At 48.0% G+C, this 20720-nt stretch overlaps 1 protein-coding gene across 3 annotated transcripts in view; it reads left to right on the forward strand.

The window, feature by feature from the left end:
- The window catches only part of PAX2 (paired box 2), a 102168-nt gene that overhangs the window by 72228 nt on the left and 9220 nt on the right, over nucleotides 1-20720 (forward strand). For all 3 annotated transcript variants that reach the window (XM_045022840.1, XM_045022839.1, XM_045022841.1), the window contains exon 8: nucleotides 15703-15804. In XM_045022840.1, the coding sequence (XP_044878775.1) occupies nucleotides 15703-15804 (102 nt within the window). The remainder of the gene's footprint in view (nucleotides 1-15702; nucleotides 15805-20720) is intronic.

Raw genomic sequence — 20720 nt, forward strand, 5'->3', positions numbered from 1 at the left:
TCCCACGCAAGGGCAAGTTCACCGATGGGCTCCTTGATCCACAGGGTGCTCTAGGGAAATACTGAGAGCAAAGGGACGTGTGTGGTGCTGAAAGTCAGGGCCACTGCTCACCGACACTGCATGATGTTACTGGAAGCAAAGAAGGCAGGGACCTCCCTACCACAAAGGGAAGAATCTGCCAAGAGCACTAACAGCATATCACAGTGCATATTCCAAGAGCAGCTGCAGTGGTGTGGTTACAAAAGGCAGAACCTTGCTTAGCATGGCCAACACTGAGGATCAGCCTCCAAACAGTGAATCCTGGAACACCTTTGATGATCTGTTTGCCCCATCACCTCCTGAAGAGAGACCACCTCACGCCATTCATTCATAGTGGGGTGGGCAGGCCACCCTTACGCTTCCTCTGGAACATCAGCTGGTTGTTTCCTTCCCAAGTTGATGCCAGTGGGCTAGAGAAGTGCAGTTGTGTAGTGTGCTGCTGCTGTCCCCCAGGTGCCAGAGGATGGCCTCAGAACTGCTAGAAGCCCCATTTCCTTCGGCTCATCTTCTGCATGCGTCGGGGGATGGGGCAGGCTCCTTCATGCCAGCAAGCTGAGTGCTCGGGAGATGAAACTTGGGGCAAATCCCATATCCTTGGGAACCAAACAGCTTTCTCAGAAACCAAGGCCAAGCCTGGGGGCCTCAAGTTAGGCAGCTGCAGCCATATCTGAGAACCTAAGAAAGAGCGAGGCCTGATTTTTAGAAGTATTTTACACTGAAATCAGTAGGAGCTGCAGGTGCTCAGCACCTCTGAAAATTGGGCCCCTTACCTAACTAGGAAGTGAGGAGACTAATGTTGGGCCACCCACATGTGCCAATTTTTTTAGATTTCAAGACCAGAAGGGACATTTCCGATCATTTAGTCTGACCTCTTGCATAATACAGGCCAGAGAATGTCTCCCAGGGATCCTGCATCCAGTCCATATCTTGTGGCTGAGCTAGAGCATTTATTTTAGCAAGGGTTCCCATCTTGATTTAAAGACTTCAAGTGATGGAGAATCCACCACGTCCCTTGGTTATTTTGGCCCTGAATGCTCCTAAGTGTTTTGATAGTCCCCATAGACATGTGAGCGGGGAGGGTATGTAGTACTGGGAAAGCAAAGAGCAACACTAATGCGACAATATATACAGTGTGAGCTGATTTTCAGAGGTGCTCAGGGCTTGCAGTTCCCTCGATAGGAGTGCAGCACCCCAAAAGTCTGAGAAGAAATAACTCAGGAGCAGCCACAGTGAAATGGTACAGAAAGTTCTTTACCCGCTGGTGACAACCAATAAGAATATTGTCCTCCATGGGGTTGTGCCCTATCCATGGGATTGATAGCATAGTCGGAGCCTAACCCAGGTTTTGGGTCTCAATGCATGTGCATGGAAGTGTTGCGATCCTGGGTGCAAGGACAGCCTGTCTCCCTTGTTTGTAACTACCAACCCAGAAGCAACAGCTCTAAAAGCCAGTAGGCATAGAGAAGAGATGAGCGTGCACCTGGAGGGGGAATGTAAACCCAAAAAAGTTCAGCAGCTTGTTCTCGTCTCTCATCAGTGGCTTCACAGATCCCCATTCTTGAAAACTAACAAGTAGCTATCACACAGAAGGGAACAGAGGAAAGCCGCATGTTTCCAGGAGTGCTGGTAATGGGATGTGGAACTTTTTCAACGAAATAAGGAGGCTTAAAAAAGGCCTTAGTCCTACCAAAACAAAAATTTAGGGCCCTCCTTAACATCCACCATATGGAGGAAAGTCTCCCCTTTAGGAATATGCACCTGAGAACAGAAGAGAATATTGAGATGGAATTCCGAAGTGGCTTTCAGTAATAGCTTGGTATCAGGATGGAGGTCCTTCAATTCAGTCAAGGAGGGTTAGCCAACAGGATAGCCATCAGAAGGTGTGAGAAGGCCAATCTTGAGGACAATAAAACCCAGTGAACACTCACAATTGGCTTGCAAGCTTATTTGAGAATATTCTATTTTGCAGGATGCTGTATCTGGAGATGGCCCTTTGAGAAATATTTGTCTGTAGGCAAGGGAAATTTTTTTCCCCTCAGTTCGCTCCTAGAAAGGTGCAGTATCAGCTAAATGAACCTTGACTGCAGCCACCTGCAGTCCAGACCAATCTATGGTCCAAGCAAAGGGGCAAATAGGTACTTTAAAACACTTTGTGATCAACTGAAATGGAAAAGGACCTCCATTTGTCTTCCGACGCAGAGGATTGATACTGCAGTGATCTGGTTAGCGGGTATGGACAGGAGCAGGATAATCTTCACATCATGGTTCTCACCAGCAAAGCCACCAAGTGCAGGGGGGCTGGCTCTCATGGAAAACCCTTCCCTCTCCCTGAGAAAGAAGGCCTGTTCTTAGAAGAACAAATAGCATCCAGAGCGTCAAGGCCTGAGAACTAACCCAGAAATGTGCAAGTGCCCTAAAGTCTCACCTTCCTCAAGACCTTGTGCATCAGAGGAAAGGTAAAGAGGATTTCCTCATGGAGAAAGGATAGAATGAGTGTAATATAGAGAACCAGGATCCTATCTCTTTCTGGAGCAAAACCATATGTATTTGAACTAGTTCCTGGAGGCACATCAATGTGCTTGTGATGATCCACATTTAAGAAAATAGAATTCACCACCTGTTGCAATGGTGACCTCCTCTAAGGGTCTATTGACTACAGCACACACCTTCAGCTGCTGTCTTTGCCACTCAAGCAAGTTGCAGTGAAACAGTTCAACAGTGAGCTCCAGTTAGAAATAGCCTCTCCAATGGCACAGTGAGAGCCCCAGTACTTTGGTGGACTGGGCAAAGAACTTGAGACAATACTATAGGCACAGATTAAAATGAGGCAGAACACTCCCCCTCCTCTCCTTGGCTTGAGATAGAAGCAACCTCCCCTGCTCCTTGCTTGGGCTGATGAGAATTCCCCTCTTGCTCCAATCTACTGTAACCACTGACTCTAGAGAACAACTCTGCTCAGGGATTGAGTGAGCTGACCTAATAGTTCCTCTGCAGTTAACTGCTGGGAGTTAGGAATTTGCTTCATAGATAGCAAAGGCTAGAGAAAGACAGACCTCCAAGCTTTTACAGGTCACTTGCTTGGCTGGAACTTCTTACACCAAATGCTCACTCCTGCATACCCAGTGCCTCTACTGAATGGCTGTCACCAAGAGGTATATGACAAATACACATGGTGCTGCCGCAAGCCCTGAGAAGATCACTTGTTACTGGGAATGATTCTGCTCCTCCAGCAGAATGGAGATACTGGAGATTCTGTGAGAAGGACAGACTGCAGCATGGAAATATGTCAAATTAGGTCAAGGGCACAGAGCCAGTGCAGATTAAGGCGGAAAAGGAAAACTGCATTGAGGGTGAAGATCCACAACTGTATCCTTCCAAGATATCTGTTTAGACTTTGGAGAGCAAAGATGTAGCGTAAGCTCCTTCTCTATTTGGGATCAGACGATAGCAATAGATCTCATGGCACGTCTGCAGACAAGGAATGACTTTCCAGCACCAGGAGAGATGTTATCTCCTTATCTCATCAGAAGAGGTGGGAAAGCAAAAGGCATCACTCCGCTCAATGACTTCCAGGACCAAATGGCCCACGGTGATGGTTGGCCAGACAGCTTAGCAATAGCAGGGAGAGGACAGGAATCACAGGAGCTGGTTCCAAGCTTTCAGGGGAAGGTTCATTGAGGATAATTGTGAAGGCACAGAGGAGGGAATAGACAAGGATTTTGAAGAGGAAGGACTTAGTGAATCTCAGGCTTGAATGGGCATGAAAGGCAGATGGGCGTGATAAGCTGGATGTGGCTGGACCTGCAAGAAATGATGACACCTTTAAATTATTTAAGTTAGTTTGGTGCTAGAGATAATAGTGAATTGACATTCCTAGATCTGTTTGGTCTCAGTGCAGGTACAACCTTGCAATTGTGCCTCAACCCTGACCACAAGGAGCCACCTCTAGGGAAGAAGATTATGTAGTCCCCATGCCCCTCAGTCCTAGGATTTAAGAGGCTGCCAATGAGTGCCTCTTGTAATGGCAATTTCTGTGACATGGACCCACCAATCTATTTTACATCAGAGTCAGTCAACAGCCATCATTAAATGCATGCCTTCTGAGAGCTGGATAGTGTGTGGAAGGCTCTGGCCTTCTCTCACCAGTGTAGAATTGGGGAGCGATTTTCCAGGAAAATTCATTGTGCCTCAGTATCAATAGAAGAATATCTCTACAGAGGAAAGACTGCACATGCCTAGGATGGCCCTGGAGTATACTGGAAACTGACCTGTCTCCTGCTCTGACAGTATTTCTGAGCATACTTTGAAGGCACCTTCATTTAGTTGGCCACATTTAAGCCCCAGTGCAGCGAAGCACTTAAACACATGCTTCACTTTAAGCATGTGAATTCTCATGTGAATGCAACATCCCAATGAACTAGGAGTCAGCAAATGGGGCTGCACTGAATTAATGCATTTGCCAAATTTACCAGGCACCTCATTCTTTGTCCAGGTTTTAACAGTTGTATCTGCAGATAAATGTTCCTAGAGCCATGTAGACTTGATTTCAATGGGGCTACACAGCTGATTAAAGTTAAGCATGTTCTGACAGAATGCATGCATCCAATATACTGGAAGCTTCATGCTGTACTGTATTTGAGGACTACAGAGCCTCGATTTTCCCAGGAGGGGAGGAGGTGGAGATAACACGTCTGTTTATTTATAGAGCTACTGTCAACACCAAAAATGTAGATTTTGTAAAATACAGTTTTAAAAAGGAAGGTGCAAGGGCATTACAAAACCTGATATAAACATCAATAAAATCAAACCAGCTTTGACTTTCAAGAAAAAACCAGGTCTGGGGTTGTTCCTTTGCATATGTATTTCAGCAATTCCCTGCAGTGCTGAGAACTCAAAGGACAGCATTGGGCTAGGGCTTGGAAAATGATGGATGAATCGGAGCAGAAACAGAAACTAGCTCCACATGGTCCGCTGTCCACCCAGAGTGCAGTGCAAACAGAAAGCAAGAGCAATTGCCCTGAAAAGCAGATTAGGGCCTTTGCATTCTTTCCACTGTTATAACCAAGGGAATGTTAGCAACACAGGGAAAGAGGGAGAGAGTTTTAAATACAGGATGATTTTTAGCCTGAGCATGATTTTCGTAACGTTCTTGCAAAAGGAAGGTCAAAGAAGGAGTGGAAACAGCCACAGTGCAAGATACAGTATGTCACACCTGCAGGACTCTTAAGACCTCTGGAGCCAGATCCTGACTTGATGGAAATTGACTTTGGTGGAATTGACTTACGGCTCCATTGACTTTGGTGGAATTTCACCAATTTACAGCAACTCAGGATCTGGCCCTACCAGTTTGCACGGGACAATCTGTTCTAAGTGAGGGGGAGCTGCCATGGAGAAGAAGGCTGGTTCGATGGTTAGGGCATTAGCATAGGACTTGGGAGAGCTGGGTTCAAGATCCTGCACTGCTACAGACTTCCTGTGTGACCTTGGGTGAGTTACTTAGCTTCTCCTTGCCTCAGTTCTCCATCTGTACAATGGGGATAATAGTGCTCCCTACCTCACAGAGACAGTGTGAGGATAATCGTACAAAAGATCAGGAAGTGCTCAGATACAATAGGAATGGGGGCCAGATAAGGACCTTAGATAGACCAGGGAAATGCTGAGGGACTCATAAATATTGGCAAGACAGTGCACAGCAGTGCATTAAGAGGGTGTGCCTAGTGACCCCTTGAGTGGGGACATGCCATCTGGGAATTCCCTTCCTTGTTTTGTGTAAAGAAAAGAAACCCTGAATGCAGCTAGTTTGTCCTCCAGGAAACTAGCACTGAAAAACAAGCAGCTTATCCCTCCAGCAAACCAACCCGCTTCCCCCGCTGTCCCATAAGCCGCAGAGAGGGCAATAAATGCCAAGAGGAGTCTCCGAAGGAACCCAAAGCTCTGAATCTTCCTCTTGCTCTGTCTGACCAAAATCATGGGGGGAATTTAGGCCAGAGAGCACCAATTTCACCTGCCTGCCAGGATAACAGAGGAGAATGTTAGGAGGGAAGGAAAACAGCCATAACTCAGCCAGTGCAGTGGGGAGAGGGGAGCTGAAAGTGGGGAAGATATTTAGTCCTCTGCTGCTTTGTCACAGATGAGTGTCGTAGTAGCTACACCCCCCAGACCTCTGGCCCCCCAAAACTTTCCCCAACATGACTCTGGGCAGCATCAGGACACCGAGCACACTTTACACTGTGTAGGGAGCCTAGAATAGGCTAGGATGAGGCTCTCCACTTCTTGGGAGGGGTCACAAGCTGTTCCATTTTTGATTCAATTGCTGGTTGATTTCCATAGTAATAAGACATTGACAGATACCACCGGGGTTCCCTAATGCAATCTTACCGAGGGACGCCCCTCCCAATGAGAAAGAGACAAGCCAGCATGTCGGACTGATGCCATTGCTAGGATGTGTGTTCATGGGGGGAGATGTGGGGAGAGGTCTGCCTTCCTTTACCTGAAATACTACAGGATTAAAGAAAATCGATGGAAAGGGCCGACCATCCAGACTGAATCAGTAACTGAAGTTTGGGATGGGTTAGAATGAAAAAATGGGTGTCTCTTCTAGGTGCTTAGGGGTGTGTGTGTGAGAGAGAGAGAGAGATTCTTAGGAGGATGGGATCAGTTGGTTGATCTTGTCTACATGGCACACTGTGTAGCTGTACTTCACTACCTGGGTAGCTCTACTAGTGGTAGCAATGGGGAAAGCTATGTTGCAGACAAACATAGGTGCTTTTACTCAGGGCAGGGTTAGATAACATGATGGTAGATGCGTGTATGTGTTGTCCACCAGTGGAGTTGTGTTGCAAGTGAGTTACAACTATGCAGTTTCCTAGTGTAGACTGACAGACAGTTGCTCATCTTTGGCCCTCTGATCATTCATTCTTTGCCCACCAGAGGAAGGTCTTTGGTATATCTGCATCCCTGTAGCCCATGCTGTTGCTCTCCACTCCTATATCTCCCCCCCCCCACACATTGAGTACAAGGTGCTGCCTTTGAAAGGTGTGAGGAATTTTTCTTCCTAAGCCCTGATGTGTGCAAGTGGGGACTGGGATCATCTCCACTGCAAGTCTGGCAGGGGCTTTAACCACCTCAAAACACTGGGACAAATAGCTTCTGGTCCCTTAACCCTGCCCAGCTTTGCAAGGCAAGGTCTGGCGCTGTTGTTCCCATTGCGAGGGCTTTAGTAAGCCTTTCAAGCTGAAATCCTCTCTGTGGTGGCTGGGCAGAGAGGAAATCCAGGGGCTGGATCAGATTGGCCTAATGCTGCAGCAGCTTAAGCAGTCTGTTTTACCAGAGATTATGGTTTCACTTACACAGAGCGCCTGAAAAATGTTGCGGTTTAGAAAGGATTAGAGCTGAAAATTCAATGCTTTAAAAGAGAAATAAAGCAGAGGAGGGACTGGAAAAACCCCATGTGCCTGGGGGCTGTGCAAACAGGATTAACCTCTGCCCATACCACCTCTCACTCCTGCCCACCCACGATTCCCTCCTTCTGGGTGCCAGCCAGACCTGCTGTGCTACGCTGGAATATAGAGACCTGCAAATGCCTGAAGCTAATCTGTCCTGGGTTGGTTATTGAACCCCGGTTTGGAAGGGCAGCTTCTCCCCAGTTATGTGGGAGATGCTCAGCTTCTACGCTGCTGGGTGGCCATGCAAATCTCCAGACTACAAAGGTAGGGAGTGATCACGCTAGACCACAGTGCACTTGGTACAGGTACCTGGACACTGATTCACCACATTTGTCATTTTGCACTGAAATGTGTCATATACTTGTGTCCTCACTGCAGACAGATTTGTTGCAAAGAGGTCCCAATGCTCAGGGTTCTTTGCTGGCCACAAAGGTTCCAGATCCCTGGAGGAGACCATACATAGCAAATTTGCCTTTTTGACTGCCAGCAAACCTATCTGAGACAGATGTGCTGGAGGCAGACATAGTTCATAGAACCATAGACTTTAAGGTCAGAAGGGACCATTATGATCATCTAGTCTGACCTCCTGCACAATGCAGCCCAGAGAACCTCACCCACCCACTCCTGTATCAAACCTGTGTCTGAGCCATTGGAATCCTCAAATCATGGTTTAAAGACTTCAAGGTGCAGAGAATCTTCCAGCAAGTGATCAGTGCCCCATGCTGCAGAGGAAGGCTGTTGGAGATTGTATGGTGCACTCAGAATAAGCAGCACTCAGACATAGAAATTCTCTCCTCTCTCACCACCTAGACAGGCATTACAACCTAGCATCGATTCGTGCACCTGAAGTTGATAAGGCCCACCCAAGTGATGAGAGAGTCTGAAAGACTTTGCCATCTATCACATGCCTAACTCTATGCAAACCAAGGTCACCCAAGCTGACTCACCTGTACACCCCTGGCAATACCTGCCATGATGGCAGAGTGATGCCATTCATTAACGTGAGGGTAGAGGTTTGCCATGTCAAACTTGAATTGGGCCTGGGCCCACCATACAGTCTTCTCTTCCATATTTTCTGACACTTACCTCATTCTTGAGGGCACAAACGACCGTGGGTGCTAGTCTATAGCCACCTTTTAAATCTCTTAGCTGGGTGAGTCCCTGACATAAACACCTTAGGTTGGGGGCCCAGGGTTTCTGTCTGGTAGCCTACCTCCCAGAGAGCTAGGTTCTACTTGGGTCTTCACTGAGTACTCTGATGGCCAATTTGACCTGGCACATTTCTGCCACATCTGGGTTTCCCATTCAGAAGTCTCTCAATGGAGATGTACCATACTCCTCCACCAAGGAACCCTAGCTTGGATCTGGGATGACACAGCAGTCACTTTTCCTAGGGAAAAGGGTTTTGGCACAACATCACCATGCACCTTGACCCCACAAAGAGGACGGAGGAGCAGGAAGGACAGTCCAGAAGCTTCAGAGCATCCTTCTTCCATCCCTGCCCCCTGCACTACTTCTGCCCACACCCCATTCTATCCTGCTTGCCTCTTCTTGCATCCCACTCCCTGCACCCTCCTGTGCATCCCTCTCCTCCCCACCCTGTTGCACTGCTCCGTCCCATCCCCGCAGAGGCATCACTGGGATCAGAACCTGGGCCCTTTCATATATTCCCTGCTATTATCTCAACCCCAGCTCCTTGGATCTGCCCCCAACCTTTGTCATTTTTTAAATTAATCTCCCTGTTGTTTTTTTAATCACTCCATTTTCATTCACCCATTTTGTTCTCCCTGTGCTCTGTCTTTCTATCTCTGTTGATCCTTTACCCTACCACAGAAAGCCTCTCCTCTCCCCTCGGGATAAAGCAAGAGCCTCAATGAGCCTCGCTCACCCCTTTCACCTGCACCTCGCTGCCCAGCTGTGGGCAGGCTGACTTCCAGCCCTTCCTCATGACCTTTCACCATGGCGCCCTTTCTGGGCAGTCCAGCAGCCAGCCTCGGATGGCAGGGAACAGGGATTATTCATGCATACAGGGAATGCTGCCGGCTAGGGGCTCAGTCCCATCTGATGGGGAGATTAACTGCACACTCCTTAAATGTCAGTTAGAAAAGTGAACAGGAGCTAAAAGAGCAAGCCCCAAAGCCAGTGCTATCCTCAGAGCTGTATCTAAGGCGTGGGCTCTCTATGTGTGGGGTTCTCTATGTGTGGATTCTCTACGTGGGGGGTTGGTGTCACAAAGAGGTTTCAGGGTTGTATGTAGTTAAATGGGAGAAGGGGTCACAACTAGATGGGAGTAGGAGCTGGGGTGGAGCTCAAGTATGGAAAAGCTTGAGAACCACTGGGACTGGGGAATCCTGGGATGAACTAAAGAGGCTGTAGTGCTGCTGTGCATTGCTCTGGTGCATGCTTCACCAGACCGCTGTGAGCAGTCCTAGCCCCCAGCTAGGGAAAGAGATCAAGAAGCTGCAGCTAATACAACAATGGTACAAAGGCTGAAAGATAAGAGGTGTGGTGGGGAGAGAGCGGAGGTGATAAAGTTCTGTAGTCTTCAGATGGGCCAGCCTTAGCGCTAACAATAGAAATGAAGAAAGAGGCTTCTTCATAGTGTAAAAAGCTGCTAAGACAAGGAGCAGAAGCCTGAGATCAAAGAAGGAAAAACCTGAGCTAGATACTAGGGAAACTTTTTACCTGCCAGGGCAGTTGAACAATGGAACAGACTCCTGTGGGAGGCAACTGAGGGACCAACACAGCAGAGATTCACAGACAGGTTAGATGAGCAGGAGCAGGTAGGTTATTTTATCTCTTCTGGAATCCTGTGTCCAGTTCTGGTGTCCACAATTAAAATAGTATGTTGACAAACTGAAGAGGGTTCAGAGGAGAGCCACAAGAATGATGAAAGGTTCAGAAAAAACACCTTATAGCGATAGATGCAAGGGGCTCAATCTATTTAGCTTAACAAAGAGGAGATTAAGGGGTGACTTGATCCCAGTCTAGATGTACTGACATGGGGAACAAATATCTTCATTATCTTCATTAACGATCTGGAGGATGGTGTGGACTGCACCCTTAGCAAGTTTGCAGATGACACTAAACTGGGAGGAGTGGTTGATACGCTGGAGGGCAGGGCTAGGATACAGAGGGACCTAGACAAATTAGAGGATTGGGCCAAAAGAAATATGATGAGGTTCAACAAGGACAAGTGCAGAGTCCTGCACTTAGGATGGAAGAATCCCATGCACTGCTACAGACTAGGGACCGAATGGCTGGGCAGCAGTTCTGCAGAAAAGGACCTAGGGGTTACGGTGGACGAAAAGCTGAATATGAGTCAACAGTGTGCCCTTGTTGCCAAGAAGGCTAATGGCATTTTGGGTTGTATAAGTAGGGGCATTTCCAGCAGATCGAGGGATGTGATCATTCCCCTCTACTCAGCACTGGTGAGGCCTCATTTGGAGTACTGTGTCCAGTTTTGGGCCCCACACTACAAGAAGGATGTGGATAAATTGGAGAGAGTCCAGCGGAGGGCAACAAAAATGATTAGGGGGCTGGAGCACATGACTTATGAGGAGAGGCTGAGGGAACTGGGATTGTTTAGTCTGCAGAAGAGAAGAATGAGGGGGGATTTGATTGCTGCTTTCAACTACCTGAAAGGGGGTTCCAAAGAGGATGGATCTAGACTGTTCTCAGTGGTAGAAGATGACAGAACAAGGAGTAATGGTCTCAAGTTGCAGAGGGGGAGGTTTAGGCTGGATATTAGGAAAAACTTTTTCACTAGTAGGGTGGTGAAGAACTGGAATGGGTTACCTAGGGAGGTAGTGGAATCTCCTTCCTTAGAGGTTTTTAAGGTCAGGCTTGACAAAGCCCTGGCTGGGATGATTTAGTTGGGTTTGGTCCTGCTTTGAGCAGGGGGTTGGACTAGATGACCTCCTGAGGTCCCTTCCAACCCTGAGATTCTATGATTCTATGATTCTATTTGATAATGGGTTCTTCAGTCTAGCAGAGAAAGATCTAAGACCATCCAATGGCTGTGGAAGTTGAAGCTAGACAAATTCAGACCAGAAATAAGGTGTACATTTGTACCAGTGAAGGTAGTTAGGCATTGGAACATCTTACCAAAGGTTGTGGTGGAGTCCTCATCACTGGAAATGTTTAAATGAAGATTGGGTGTTTTTCTGAATGATCTGCTCCCGTTCAAACAGGAATTATTTGGGGGAAGTTCTCTGGCCTGTGCTATACAGAAGGTCAGATTAGATTATCACAATGGTCCCTTCTGGCCTTGGAGTCTATTAAATAGTAGGAACTCCATCCTGCAGAAGTCTGTGGTGACTCAGACTGGATGACCCAAGGTGGCAGTTCTGGCTCTACCATCTGGGAACGTGTTTCATGTCCTTTCAGTGCATTAAGCTTTTCAGCTCAGAACTCATGACTCCTTTAAGTTTGGAAAGTGCCCAATGCAAACAGTGCTACCTCTACCTTCTACTTCCTATGTTGTTGTTATTCCCTCTAACGTCTCCCTTTTCATCGAGGTTTGCATTGTTAAAATCTCTATTCCTCATTTTCTGGCTCTTTTGAGGACCTCCCAGTAGGAGACCAGAGAGCAAACTAGTATCGTGAGCTCTCTTGGTCCAAGCTTTAAGGCAGCCTCTTGGTGCTTTTATGTTCTGTGTCTATCCTAGCCCAAGCTATTTCCAGCAATGCTCCTCTAGTTGCACATTTGACAAGCAGCCTCTGGAGCAGAGCACGGTGAAATGTTTCAGGAGATGCAGATTACTTCAGTATCTCTCTGCCTTCAGGCCAGAGAACTGTAGATGGGAGAAAGCTCAAGGTTCTGTTCTCTAGCTCAGAGAGCCAGAGTTGAGTTGAGGGCTCCATTTTGATCACTCAGGAGGTCCCTGGGTTGCGGGAATGGCCTGGCAATGGAGGCTTGTCAGAAATCGGACAGTAATCTGGCTTTGTCATTGACCTGTGAGCTCAGGTGGGTGATGAGCAGTATTCCCTCTAATTTTTTACATCCATGTGCGGAATGAATTTTGTTCTGTGCACCAATATGGAGGTGATGTGTGGTGGGGGTGGGGCCAAGGGGTTCAGAATGTGGGAGGGGGCTCAGGGCTGGGGCAGAGGGTTTGGGTGTGGGGGGGTGAGGGCTCTGGCTGGGGGTGCAGGCTCTTGGATGGGGCCAGAGATGAGGGGATTGGAGTGCGGGAGGGGGCTTGGGGCTGGGTTGGGGTGGTGCAGGCTCTGTGGTGGGGCTGGGGATGAGGGGTTTGGGGGGCAGGCTACCCCGGGTCTGTGGTGGTAAGAGAGGACTCCCCTCAACCTTCTCTCACCGCAGCAGCTTGGGGCTGGATTAGAGTTGCCTCTCCCCGGCCATGGCAGCTCCGGCGGGCATGGGCTGGGGGAGGGGCTCCTCTCCCAGGCAGCTCTGGTGGGCCTTTGCTGGGCCGGGCCAGTGGACGGGCTCCCACAGCTCTGGTGGCACTGGGCTCAGCTGGGCCGGGCCGGGCCGGCAGATGGGCTCCTCTCCCTGGCAGCTCTGGCAGGTTTTGGCTGGGCTGAGCTAGGCGAGGGGCTTCTCTCCCCGGCAGCTCCGGTGGGCCTGGGCTGGGCTGGGGAAGGGGTGCCTCTCCCTGCCTGCATGGCGGCCATGCAGCTTACAGGGAACTTATGTGATGAGCCTGTTTGCGCACTGACACTGAAAGAAGTTTGTGTGCAGGGCATGCTCAGGGCTCCACTGCAGAACCCCTATTCCCCTTGTTGTTCTCTTTCTTATTTGAATAGTCCCATTGATGTCAGTGAGTGTTCACCACCCTGAAAAAAGGTTCCTCAAGGAGGCCATTGATGTTTTTTGAGAGGCAACCAAAACCCCATCTAAAGAACTAGGCAGCTTTACCCCCCGGTGACCCCAGAGTGTCACAGGTTCTACCAATTTACAACCAAATGAAACCCCAGCAAAGTAAAGCAGGGCCCCCATGTGATGTCAGCAGAGAAACCCACGGAGAAACTCTGATGTGTAATCTGGTTTGATTCCACCACAGCCAAGATGGTGGCACAGTCTGCATCGCCACACTGACCCAAATGGAGACCTGTCACCTTTTTCCAGGCTGGCACTGTTGAAGGAGCCTTAGGGAACTAGGTGTCCAACTCCCACTGTATTTTCCACATCTGGGTATGAATGTGAGGGGGGCGTGCCTATACTTGGATGTGAATCTGAAGGGGGTGTACCTAGATCTGAGTGTGCGTAGATCTGATGTGATTTGTGTGAATGTGCCTGCGTGCCCACATTTGAGTAGGAATGTCAACGTGTATGTACTTCACCTGCCACGGCAGCATTTCAGTACAGGGATATCAAGCCTAGAGGTCTCCACCACTTTTCAGTGACATTTTTCCCCACTTGACACCTGCTGTAATGTGCCAGGCTGCTCAGCCTGGGAAAGCCTAGCAAGTCCAAAGCCTGGACACTCCACTGTACACACAATTCTCCCATGAGGGAGAGGATGAAAGAAAGAACAACCCACACCTGACAGATGTTAGTTACGTTGCTTAATGCATGACTAGAAATCACCAAGGTACAACTGTGATGAGGGTGAGATAAGAACCTATAAAATAGAATAGAATGATACACTCTTAGGCATCACCTCTGGGGGCTGGACAGAGTGCAGCAGAACCAACACGCCAATTCCCATCATCCAGGGTGAGGAGAGATGGCAAGGGGTGGGGACCCTCTCAAGGGACAGACCAAGGCTTGCATTTCTTCTTCTTTTAACCAGTCTACTCACCTATCACTAGTCAAAGCCCAAAAGCTGTGACACTGATTCTACCCACCACATCCTAGAGAGAACTCACCCTCTGCGGGGACGTAAGTTTCATTTACCCTGAGTGCCAAGTGGAAGGCTGGTTCCAGGGCCCTGTCCACAGATTTCATTTCTCCCATAAGCTGAGCTGAAACAGTGGGCCTGGTTTTCCTTACATTTACATGCACCAGTGCTACTCTGACTTCCGGGGGATTGCTGGTCCTGATTCACATGGGCACAGATGAAAGAGAATTGGGACCCAGGTCTCCAAACAGAACAGAGAATGGATTTAACAAGGCAGCAGCCAACGGCACAAGCTCCATGGCAAGCTACAGCTCAGCAGAGGAATCTGGAGGGCTGGTGTGGGCTGAGAGCTCAGTCGGCAGCATAGGAGGTTGAGCTGGGAAGATCCCAGCAGCTGTGGGGAAAAGATTGTCTTAATTTATTTAGAGGGGTTTTTATTTTGGTTTTGGCTTGAAACTCCCAGCAGCTTCCGAGATGATTTTAATTCATTTAAATGCAATGAGCACTCACAGCAAAATGCCCTTCTCGCTGGCCCGCTTTCAGGTGAACCTGTCCCAATGAGGACATGCCTCTGGCAGCAGGCAAGGAGCCTACAGCTGCACTTACTCAGCGGTGAAAAATAAACCCCTGTCATCTACCGCCTGTACCCCTCTCCTCCCACACCCATCCCCATGCCCATCCCCTGCAGGGGAAGGCATCCTGACTCTGGGGCTTGCAAAAAAAACCAGTGAAAACTTGTACCTGTGACAGAAGTAAAGAAGAGATCAAATTAAAACCCCAGGTCCTATTTGTTATTTGTATGACAGCAGCACCTAGAGGGGCCCCATTGTGCTAGGTATTGTGCACATATGGGAAGAGAAAGTCTCTGCCTAGAGCTTACAGCCTAGACCGACAAATAGTGGGAGGGGAAACAGACACAGAGAAGTGAAGTGACTTGCCCAAGGATGGACAGTGGCAGAGCTAGGAATGGAAGCCAGGTCTTCTGACAGCTCTAGGCATTGGACCATGCCACCTCTCTCTGCCTGCACCACGTGCAGGAGGTCAGCTACACCAGTGATGAATGTGGTAGAACTCTCTATGCAGCTTAGATTCGCTTTGATTAGGTGAAATAGATCCAAGCTGCCCAACTGGCTTCGGTGTATACAGTGGGAGGAAAGAATCACTCTGAGCCTTGAAGAGGCTCCTTTTCAGTGCCCTCTTTGCAGCTTGGACTCAAAAGCATTAAGGTCTCCAAAAGAAAATCTTCCAATGAAAAGGAAGGTCAGAGGTCCCAGGCAGAGTCTCAGAGTGTTTGCCCAAGAGGCTTCTGGCCACTTGGTGTGAACAAAGAAGGAGACGCCAGCTCTGTGCTGAAGGATCTCAGTTCAAGTCACTGCTCATCCTCTGTCCCCACTTCCTTCTCTCTCCAGGTCGTGACATGGCGAGCACCACCTTGCCCGGTTACCCACCCCATGTCCCGCCGACTGGACAGGGCAGCTACCCAACCTCAACTCTCGCAGGAATGGTACCTGGTAAGTCAATGCCAAAAGCATTTGTGTTGTGCTTAGCCAGTGTATAGGTCTTGATCATTCTGCTCAGGCACTGGAGTATTCTGCTAAAGCTCTAAGGCCTTTCCCATCAGTGTCTCTGCTGCCCTTAAATCCCTGCCTGCTACCCATGGCTCACAGTCAAACATAATGCACTACCACTGCCCATGAAAACTGATTCATCACAGCTAAGGGCAACTAGCTATGTATAACCTATGGTAATTAATTAATCTTAGTATTCATTAACTATCGTAATTAACTTCCAACTGTCCAGGTAAATTATTATCCACTATTCATGGCTCAGGATAATTAACTACCCACCCACCTAGGGTAACAAGCCATCTTTTGTCCAAAGCCCAGGACAGCTAAGGACCAGATGCCAATGGTAACTTAACATCTACAGCCATGGGTGGCTACAGTGCTACCCACAGCCTAGACTCACTACGAACCCATTGCCCACATACCAGGAATAAGTAGCACAACTTAAGGAAAACTACTTATTACAACAACCCAAAGGCTAACCAGCCACCCACAGACTGCTTGCTCTTATACACAGCCACTGCCCACAGAATAAGGATATCTAGCTACCTGCTCCATGCATCCAAGAGACAAATGGCTCTCTGCCACCCATTGGCTACAGATAAATATCTTCACTCAGCACATGTCTGACTAACTTGTACTGCCTGCTGCTCACAGAAAGGCCAGCTAGCCATTGCCCAGACCCCAGGAATAGCTAGCTAAGGGTCTGATCTGGTAAACGTTATTGAGCATACTGCTAGTCAGTGGGGCTACTCACAACAGTAAACACTATCACTGATGATAAATGTGTGCAGGTCTGAGCTCTAATATCCTTAACTGACTAATCCCTGATTACATCCCTAGAGGTACTAGCTAGTAGTAGTAGTGTTCTCTGCCAAGGGCTAACAAACTACCCACTGCCTACAGCCCTAAGATAACTGGGGATATACTTGTAAGGTTATAGGATCAGGAAAAGTGATAGGGCCAGATTCTGGCTCCCACTCCAGCTCCTTGCACCACTCCAGCCTTTCACCATTCCAGCAGTGCAGAGGGGCTGCAAAGCTTGCCCTGCTACTATCTGTGTGTTGAAATCTCCAAGTGGTGCCGAGTCAGCATTATTTAGAGCAGCCCCAAACCTGCTCTAAGTTGTGCCAAGAGCTGGCTTGGCCCCCAGCTGGTTCGAGGGCAAGGGGAACACAAAGGTGATGTATAGCAGTCAAAAACCAGTCACAGTGGGTGAATTCAGGTAACCACATATTTAAGGCTTATAACCAGTTTATGCTTAAAGCAGTGTTGCCGTGCCTTCTCTGCTATTTTAACCCAAATTAAGAACACCCCTTTTTTTGAAGTGTAGACATACGCTTAGTAACCCACAGGAGTCGATTTAAGAAGTAATTCTCCTTTAGGCACTCGATATTAGTGACCACTGTATAATGAAGTTCATCATCCCCATGGCAGAGATCATACCAAAAACTAGCTCTGGGACAGTCCGCGTTAGAAAATGTACATATGACAACAGTGAGGAAGCTAGTCAGAGAGACCCTTAAGTCAAGGGTAAGGGAATTCAGCTTAATCATATGACAACAGCATTGACACTCAAGGCATACAGACACCCAAACAAAGAATAGAAGCAGGAAGGTAAGGAAAAAAAACAGGCTAGTTAAATTGCAATGTGTAAGAAATTATTCAAGCCAAATAGGTGTCCTTCTGAAAATGAAAATCCAACCATGTTGGGGCTTAAGCCAACCTCAGGGTTAGGAGGACATTTTTCCTGGGGCCTACTTGGATATGCTGAGGTATTTCTTACACCTCCCCATGAAGTGCCAGGTGCTGGCCACTTTCAGTCACCGGATACAGGGCTGGATGGATGGCCCACTGGTCTGATCCAGTCTGGCAATTCCTGTATTCTAGTACAACTGGAGCCATCATAACTGTGTTCCATAGAACATATGATAGACATTGATAGGCCTAATGGGGAATGTGAAATGCAAACATCCAGGGACTTAGATACAAATAGCAGGAAACTCTTTAAGTGTATCAGAAACAGGAATTATGCAAGAGAAGGTTTCCTGCTGACCAATCGGAGAACATCTTATCATAGAATCATAGAATCTCAGGGTTGGAAGGGACCTCAGGAGGTCATCTAGTCCAACCCCCTGCTCAAAGCAGGACCAAACCCAACTAAATCATCCCAGCCAGGGCTTTGTCAAGCCTGACCTTAAAAACCTCTAAGGAAGGAGATTCCACTACCTCCCTAGGTAACCCATTCCAGTTCTTCACCACCCTACTAGTGAAAAAGTTTTTCCTAATATCCAACCTAAACCTCCCCCTCTGCAACTTGAGACCATTACTCCTTGTTCTGTCATCTTCTACCACTGAGAACAGTCTAGATCCATCCTCTTTGGAACCCCCTTTCAGGTAGTTGAAAGCAGCTATCAAATCCCCCCTCATTCTTCTCTTCTGCAGACTAAACAATCCCAGTTCCCTCAGCCTCTCCTCATAAGTCATGTGCTCCAGCCCCCTAATCATTTTTGTTGCCCTCCGCTGGACTCTCTCCAATTTATCCACATCCTTCTTGTAGTGTGGGGCCCAAAACTGGACACAGTACTCCAAATGAGGCCTCACCAGTGCTGAGTAGAGGGGAATGATCACATCCCTCGATCTGCTGGAAATGCCCCTACTTATACAACCCAAAATGCCATTAGCCTTCTTGGCAACAAGGGCACACTGTTGACTCATATTCAGCTTTTCGTCCACCGTAACCCCTAGGTCCTTTTCTGCAGAACTGCTGCCCAGCCATTCGGTCCCTAGTCTGTAGCAGTGCATGGGATTCTTCCATCCTAAGTGCAGGACTCTGCACTTGTCCTTGTTGAACCTCATCATATTTCTTTTGGCCCAATCCTCTAATTTGTCTAGGTCCCTCTGTATCCTATCCCTACCCTCCAGCGTATCAACCACTCCTCCCAGTTTAGTGTCATCTGCAAACTTGCTAAGGGTGCAGTCCACACCATCTTCCTGGGATGTAATCAAATGTGCCGATATGCCAGAGAGCTGCATCGTTCAATTGCTTTGAATGTCCACTCCACTGCAGGGATCTTGAGGCTAGGTCCTCACCACTGGAGCCTCTTTGGGTCCTCCCTGATTTACTGGTTCCTGTGTTAAGCTGCCATGATGCAGATGCCAGAGCATAGATGTGATTCTGTGGTTGGACATGAAGTGCAGATGTACGGCCTAAAGAACTGAATCATAAGACAACACAGACTTCTGCGAAGAAAGGTTCAGATTCAGGGGATTGCATTCAGGATCCAAAGGGACACACATGGAATTTCTGTCCTGCAGGAAATTCCAACATTTCCAAATTTGTGTTTTATCTCAAATTGGGACAAAAAATCAAAATATTGAAATATTTGGTGCAGTAACATTGAAACAAAACATTTTGATAATATCAGAATGCTTCGTTTCAGTAATATATGTCAAAGCAAAATAAAACAAAAGAAGAAAGTTAAACAAAACAAGAAAGTTAAGATGAAATGAGAAAGTTGAAACAAAACAAGGAAGTCTAAACAAAATACTCAATTGTGAATCATTTTAAAGTTTGTCTGTTGAAAATTTCATTGAAATCTACACATTCCTGTGAAATATTTCAATTTAGTTGAAGCAGCACTGTGAGAAGGAAAAGTATTCCATCTAAAACATTTTGACCAGCTCTAGCCAAATGGATCTCTGTTACATCAGTAAAACCCTGCTGACATCAATGGGGTTGCACTGTTGTAACAGAAAGGAGTTTGTCCCCCTTAGAGACACACAGACATGTGCAAAATGGGTAATCTGGGGTGCAAGTATCCTTTTGGCTCATACAGATGCTGCCTTAAGATGTGTCCTGCATTCACAGTCACCTGTTTGCACACATTTCACAGCTGCAACTTAGGCTCACTGGCTCTAGAGATGGATGGTAGCTACTAGGTCACTGAGTGCGTCTTCCTGCAAAGGGCAGGAATTGGTCACTCGAAGGAGGATTAATCAGACATTACTTTAATGTTATGCTAGATCTGTGTATGTTCCAGGCTTGGGAGGCTTGCTGCTCAAGTGACAGGACACCTTCAATCCCTGTCTCCCTTCCCCCTCTTTCTTAGAGAAGCCATCAGCCCCAGCCCCAGCCTCAACCCCTTTGCCTGCTGGAGTCACTCTGCAAACCCTCTGGAGGACTCTCCAAAAGAAGGGGTTTAGCGAGAGCAGCATGGAGCCTGCAGAGGGCTGGTAGCAGCAACGGGGGGAGCATTAAACAGAATCCAATGCTGATGAGGAAATTACACTTGTTTCATTAGCGATCGGGAAAGGCAATAGCTCAGTTCCTCTTGGTCACAGTTGAGCTCAAAAGCTCATTATCCTACTGCATGCATGCTTTCACTCCTCGTCAATAAACACCGTTTCCAGTGGCTGCCCTCCATCCTCCCCAGCTCCCCATGGCTGCACCAGAGTGGGGCTCTTTCTCCTCTACTTAACCTGTGGTTCAGGATCACTGTAAACAGTTTAGGATGACAACAGAGAAGAGAAAGAGAGAGAGAGAGAGAGAAGCATTGAAATATCAGAATTTTGCTCTCCCCCACAGCCATACCGAGACATGGGCTATGCTATATGAGCCAGCTTGGAGCAGAAATGCCCATCTGGTTGGCCTTTTCCTTCTCTCTGGGTTGGGTTTCTCCCTGGTACAACTCTGCTGAGCAGCTCACTTCAGTGGTGTTACAACAGGGCCATGCTTGGTACTGTGCCTCTGTGTAGTCTCCCTCTGCCTGCCTCCCAGGGCATCCCGTGTTCTCTCTAGCAGGGCTATTGTGACTATCCCCCATCTATCCATCAGAGTTTCCAGGGCTGGATGTTTCTGG

The sequence above is a fragment of the Mauremys mutica genome, chromosome 7, assembly GCF_020497125.1.
Source record: "Mauremys mutica isolate MM-2020 ecotype Southern chromosome 7, ASM2049712v1, whole genome shotgun sequence".
Classification (NCBI taxonomy): domain Eukaryota; kingdom Metazoa; phylum Chordata; order Testudines; family Geoemydidae; genus Mauremys; species Mauremys mutica.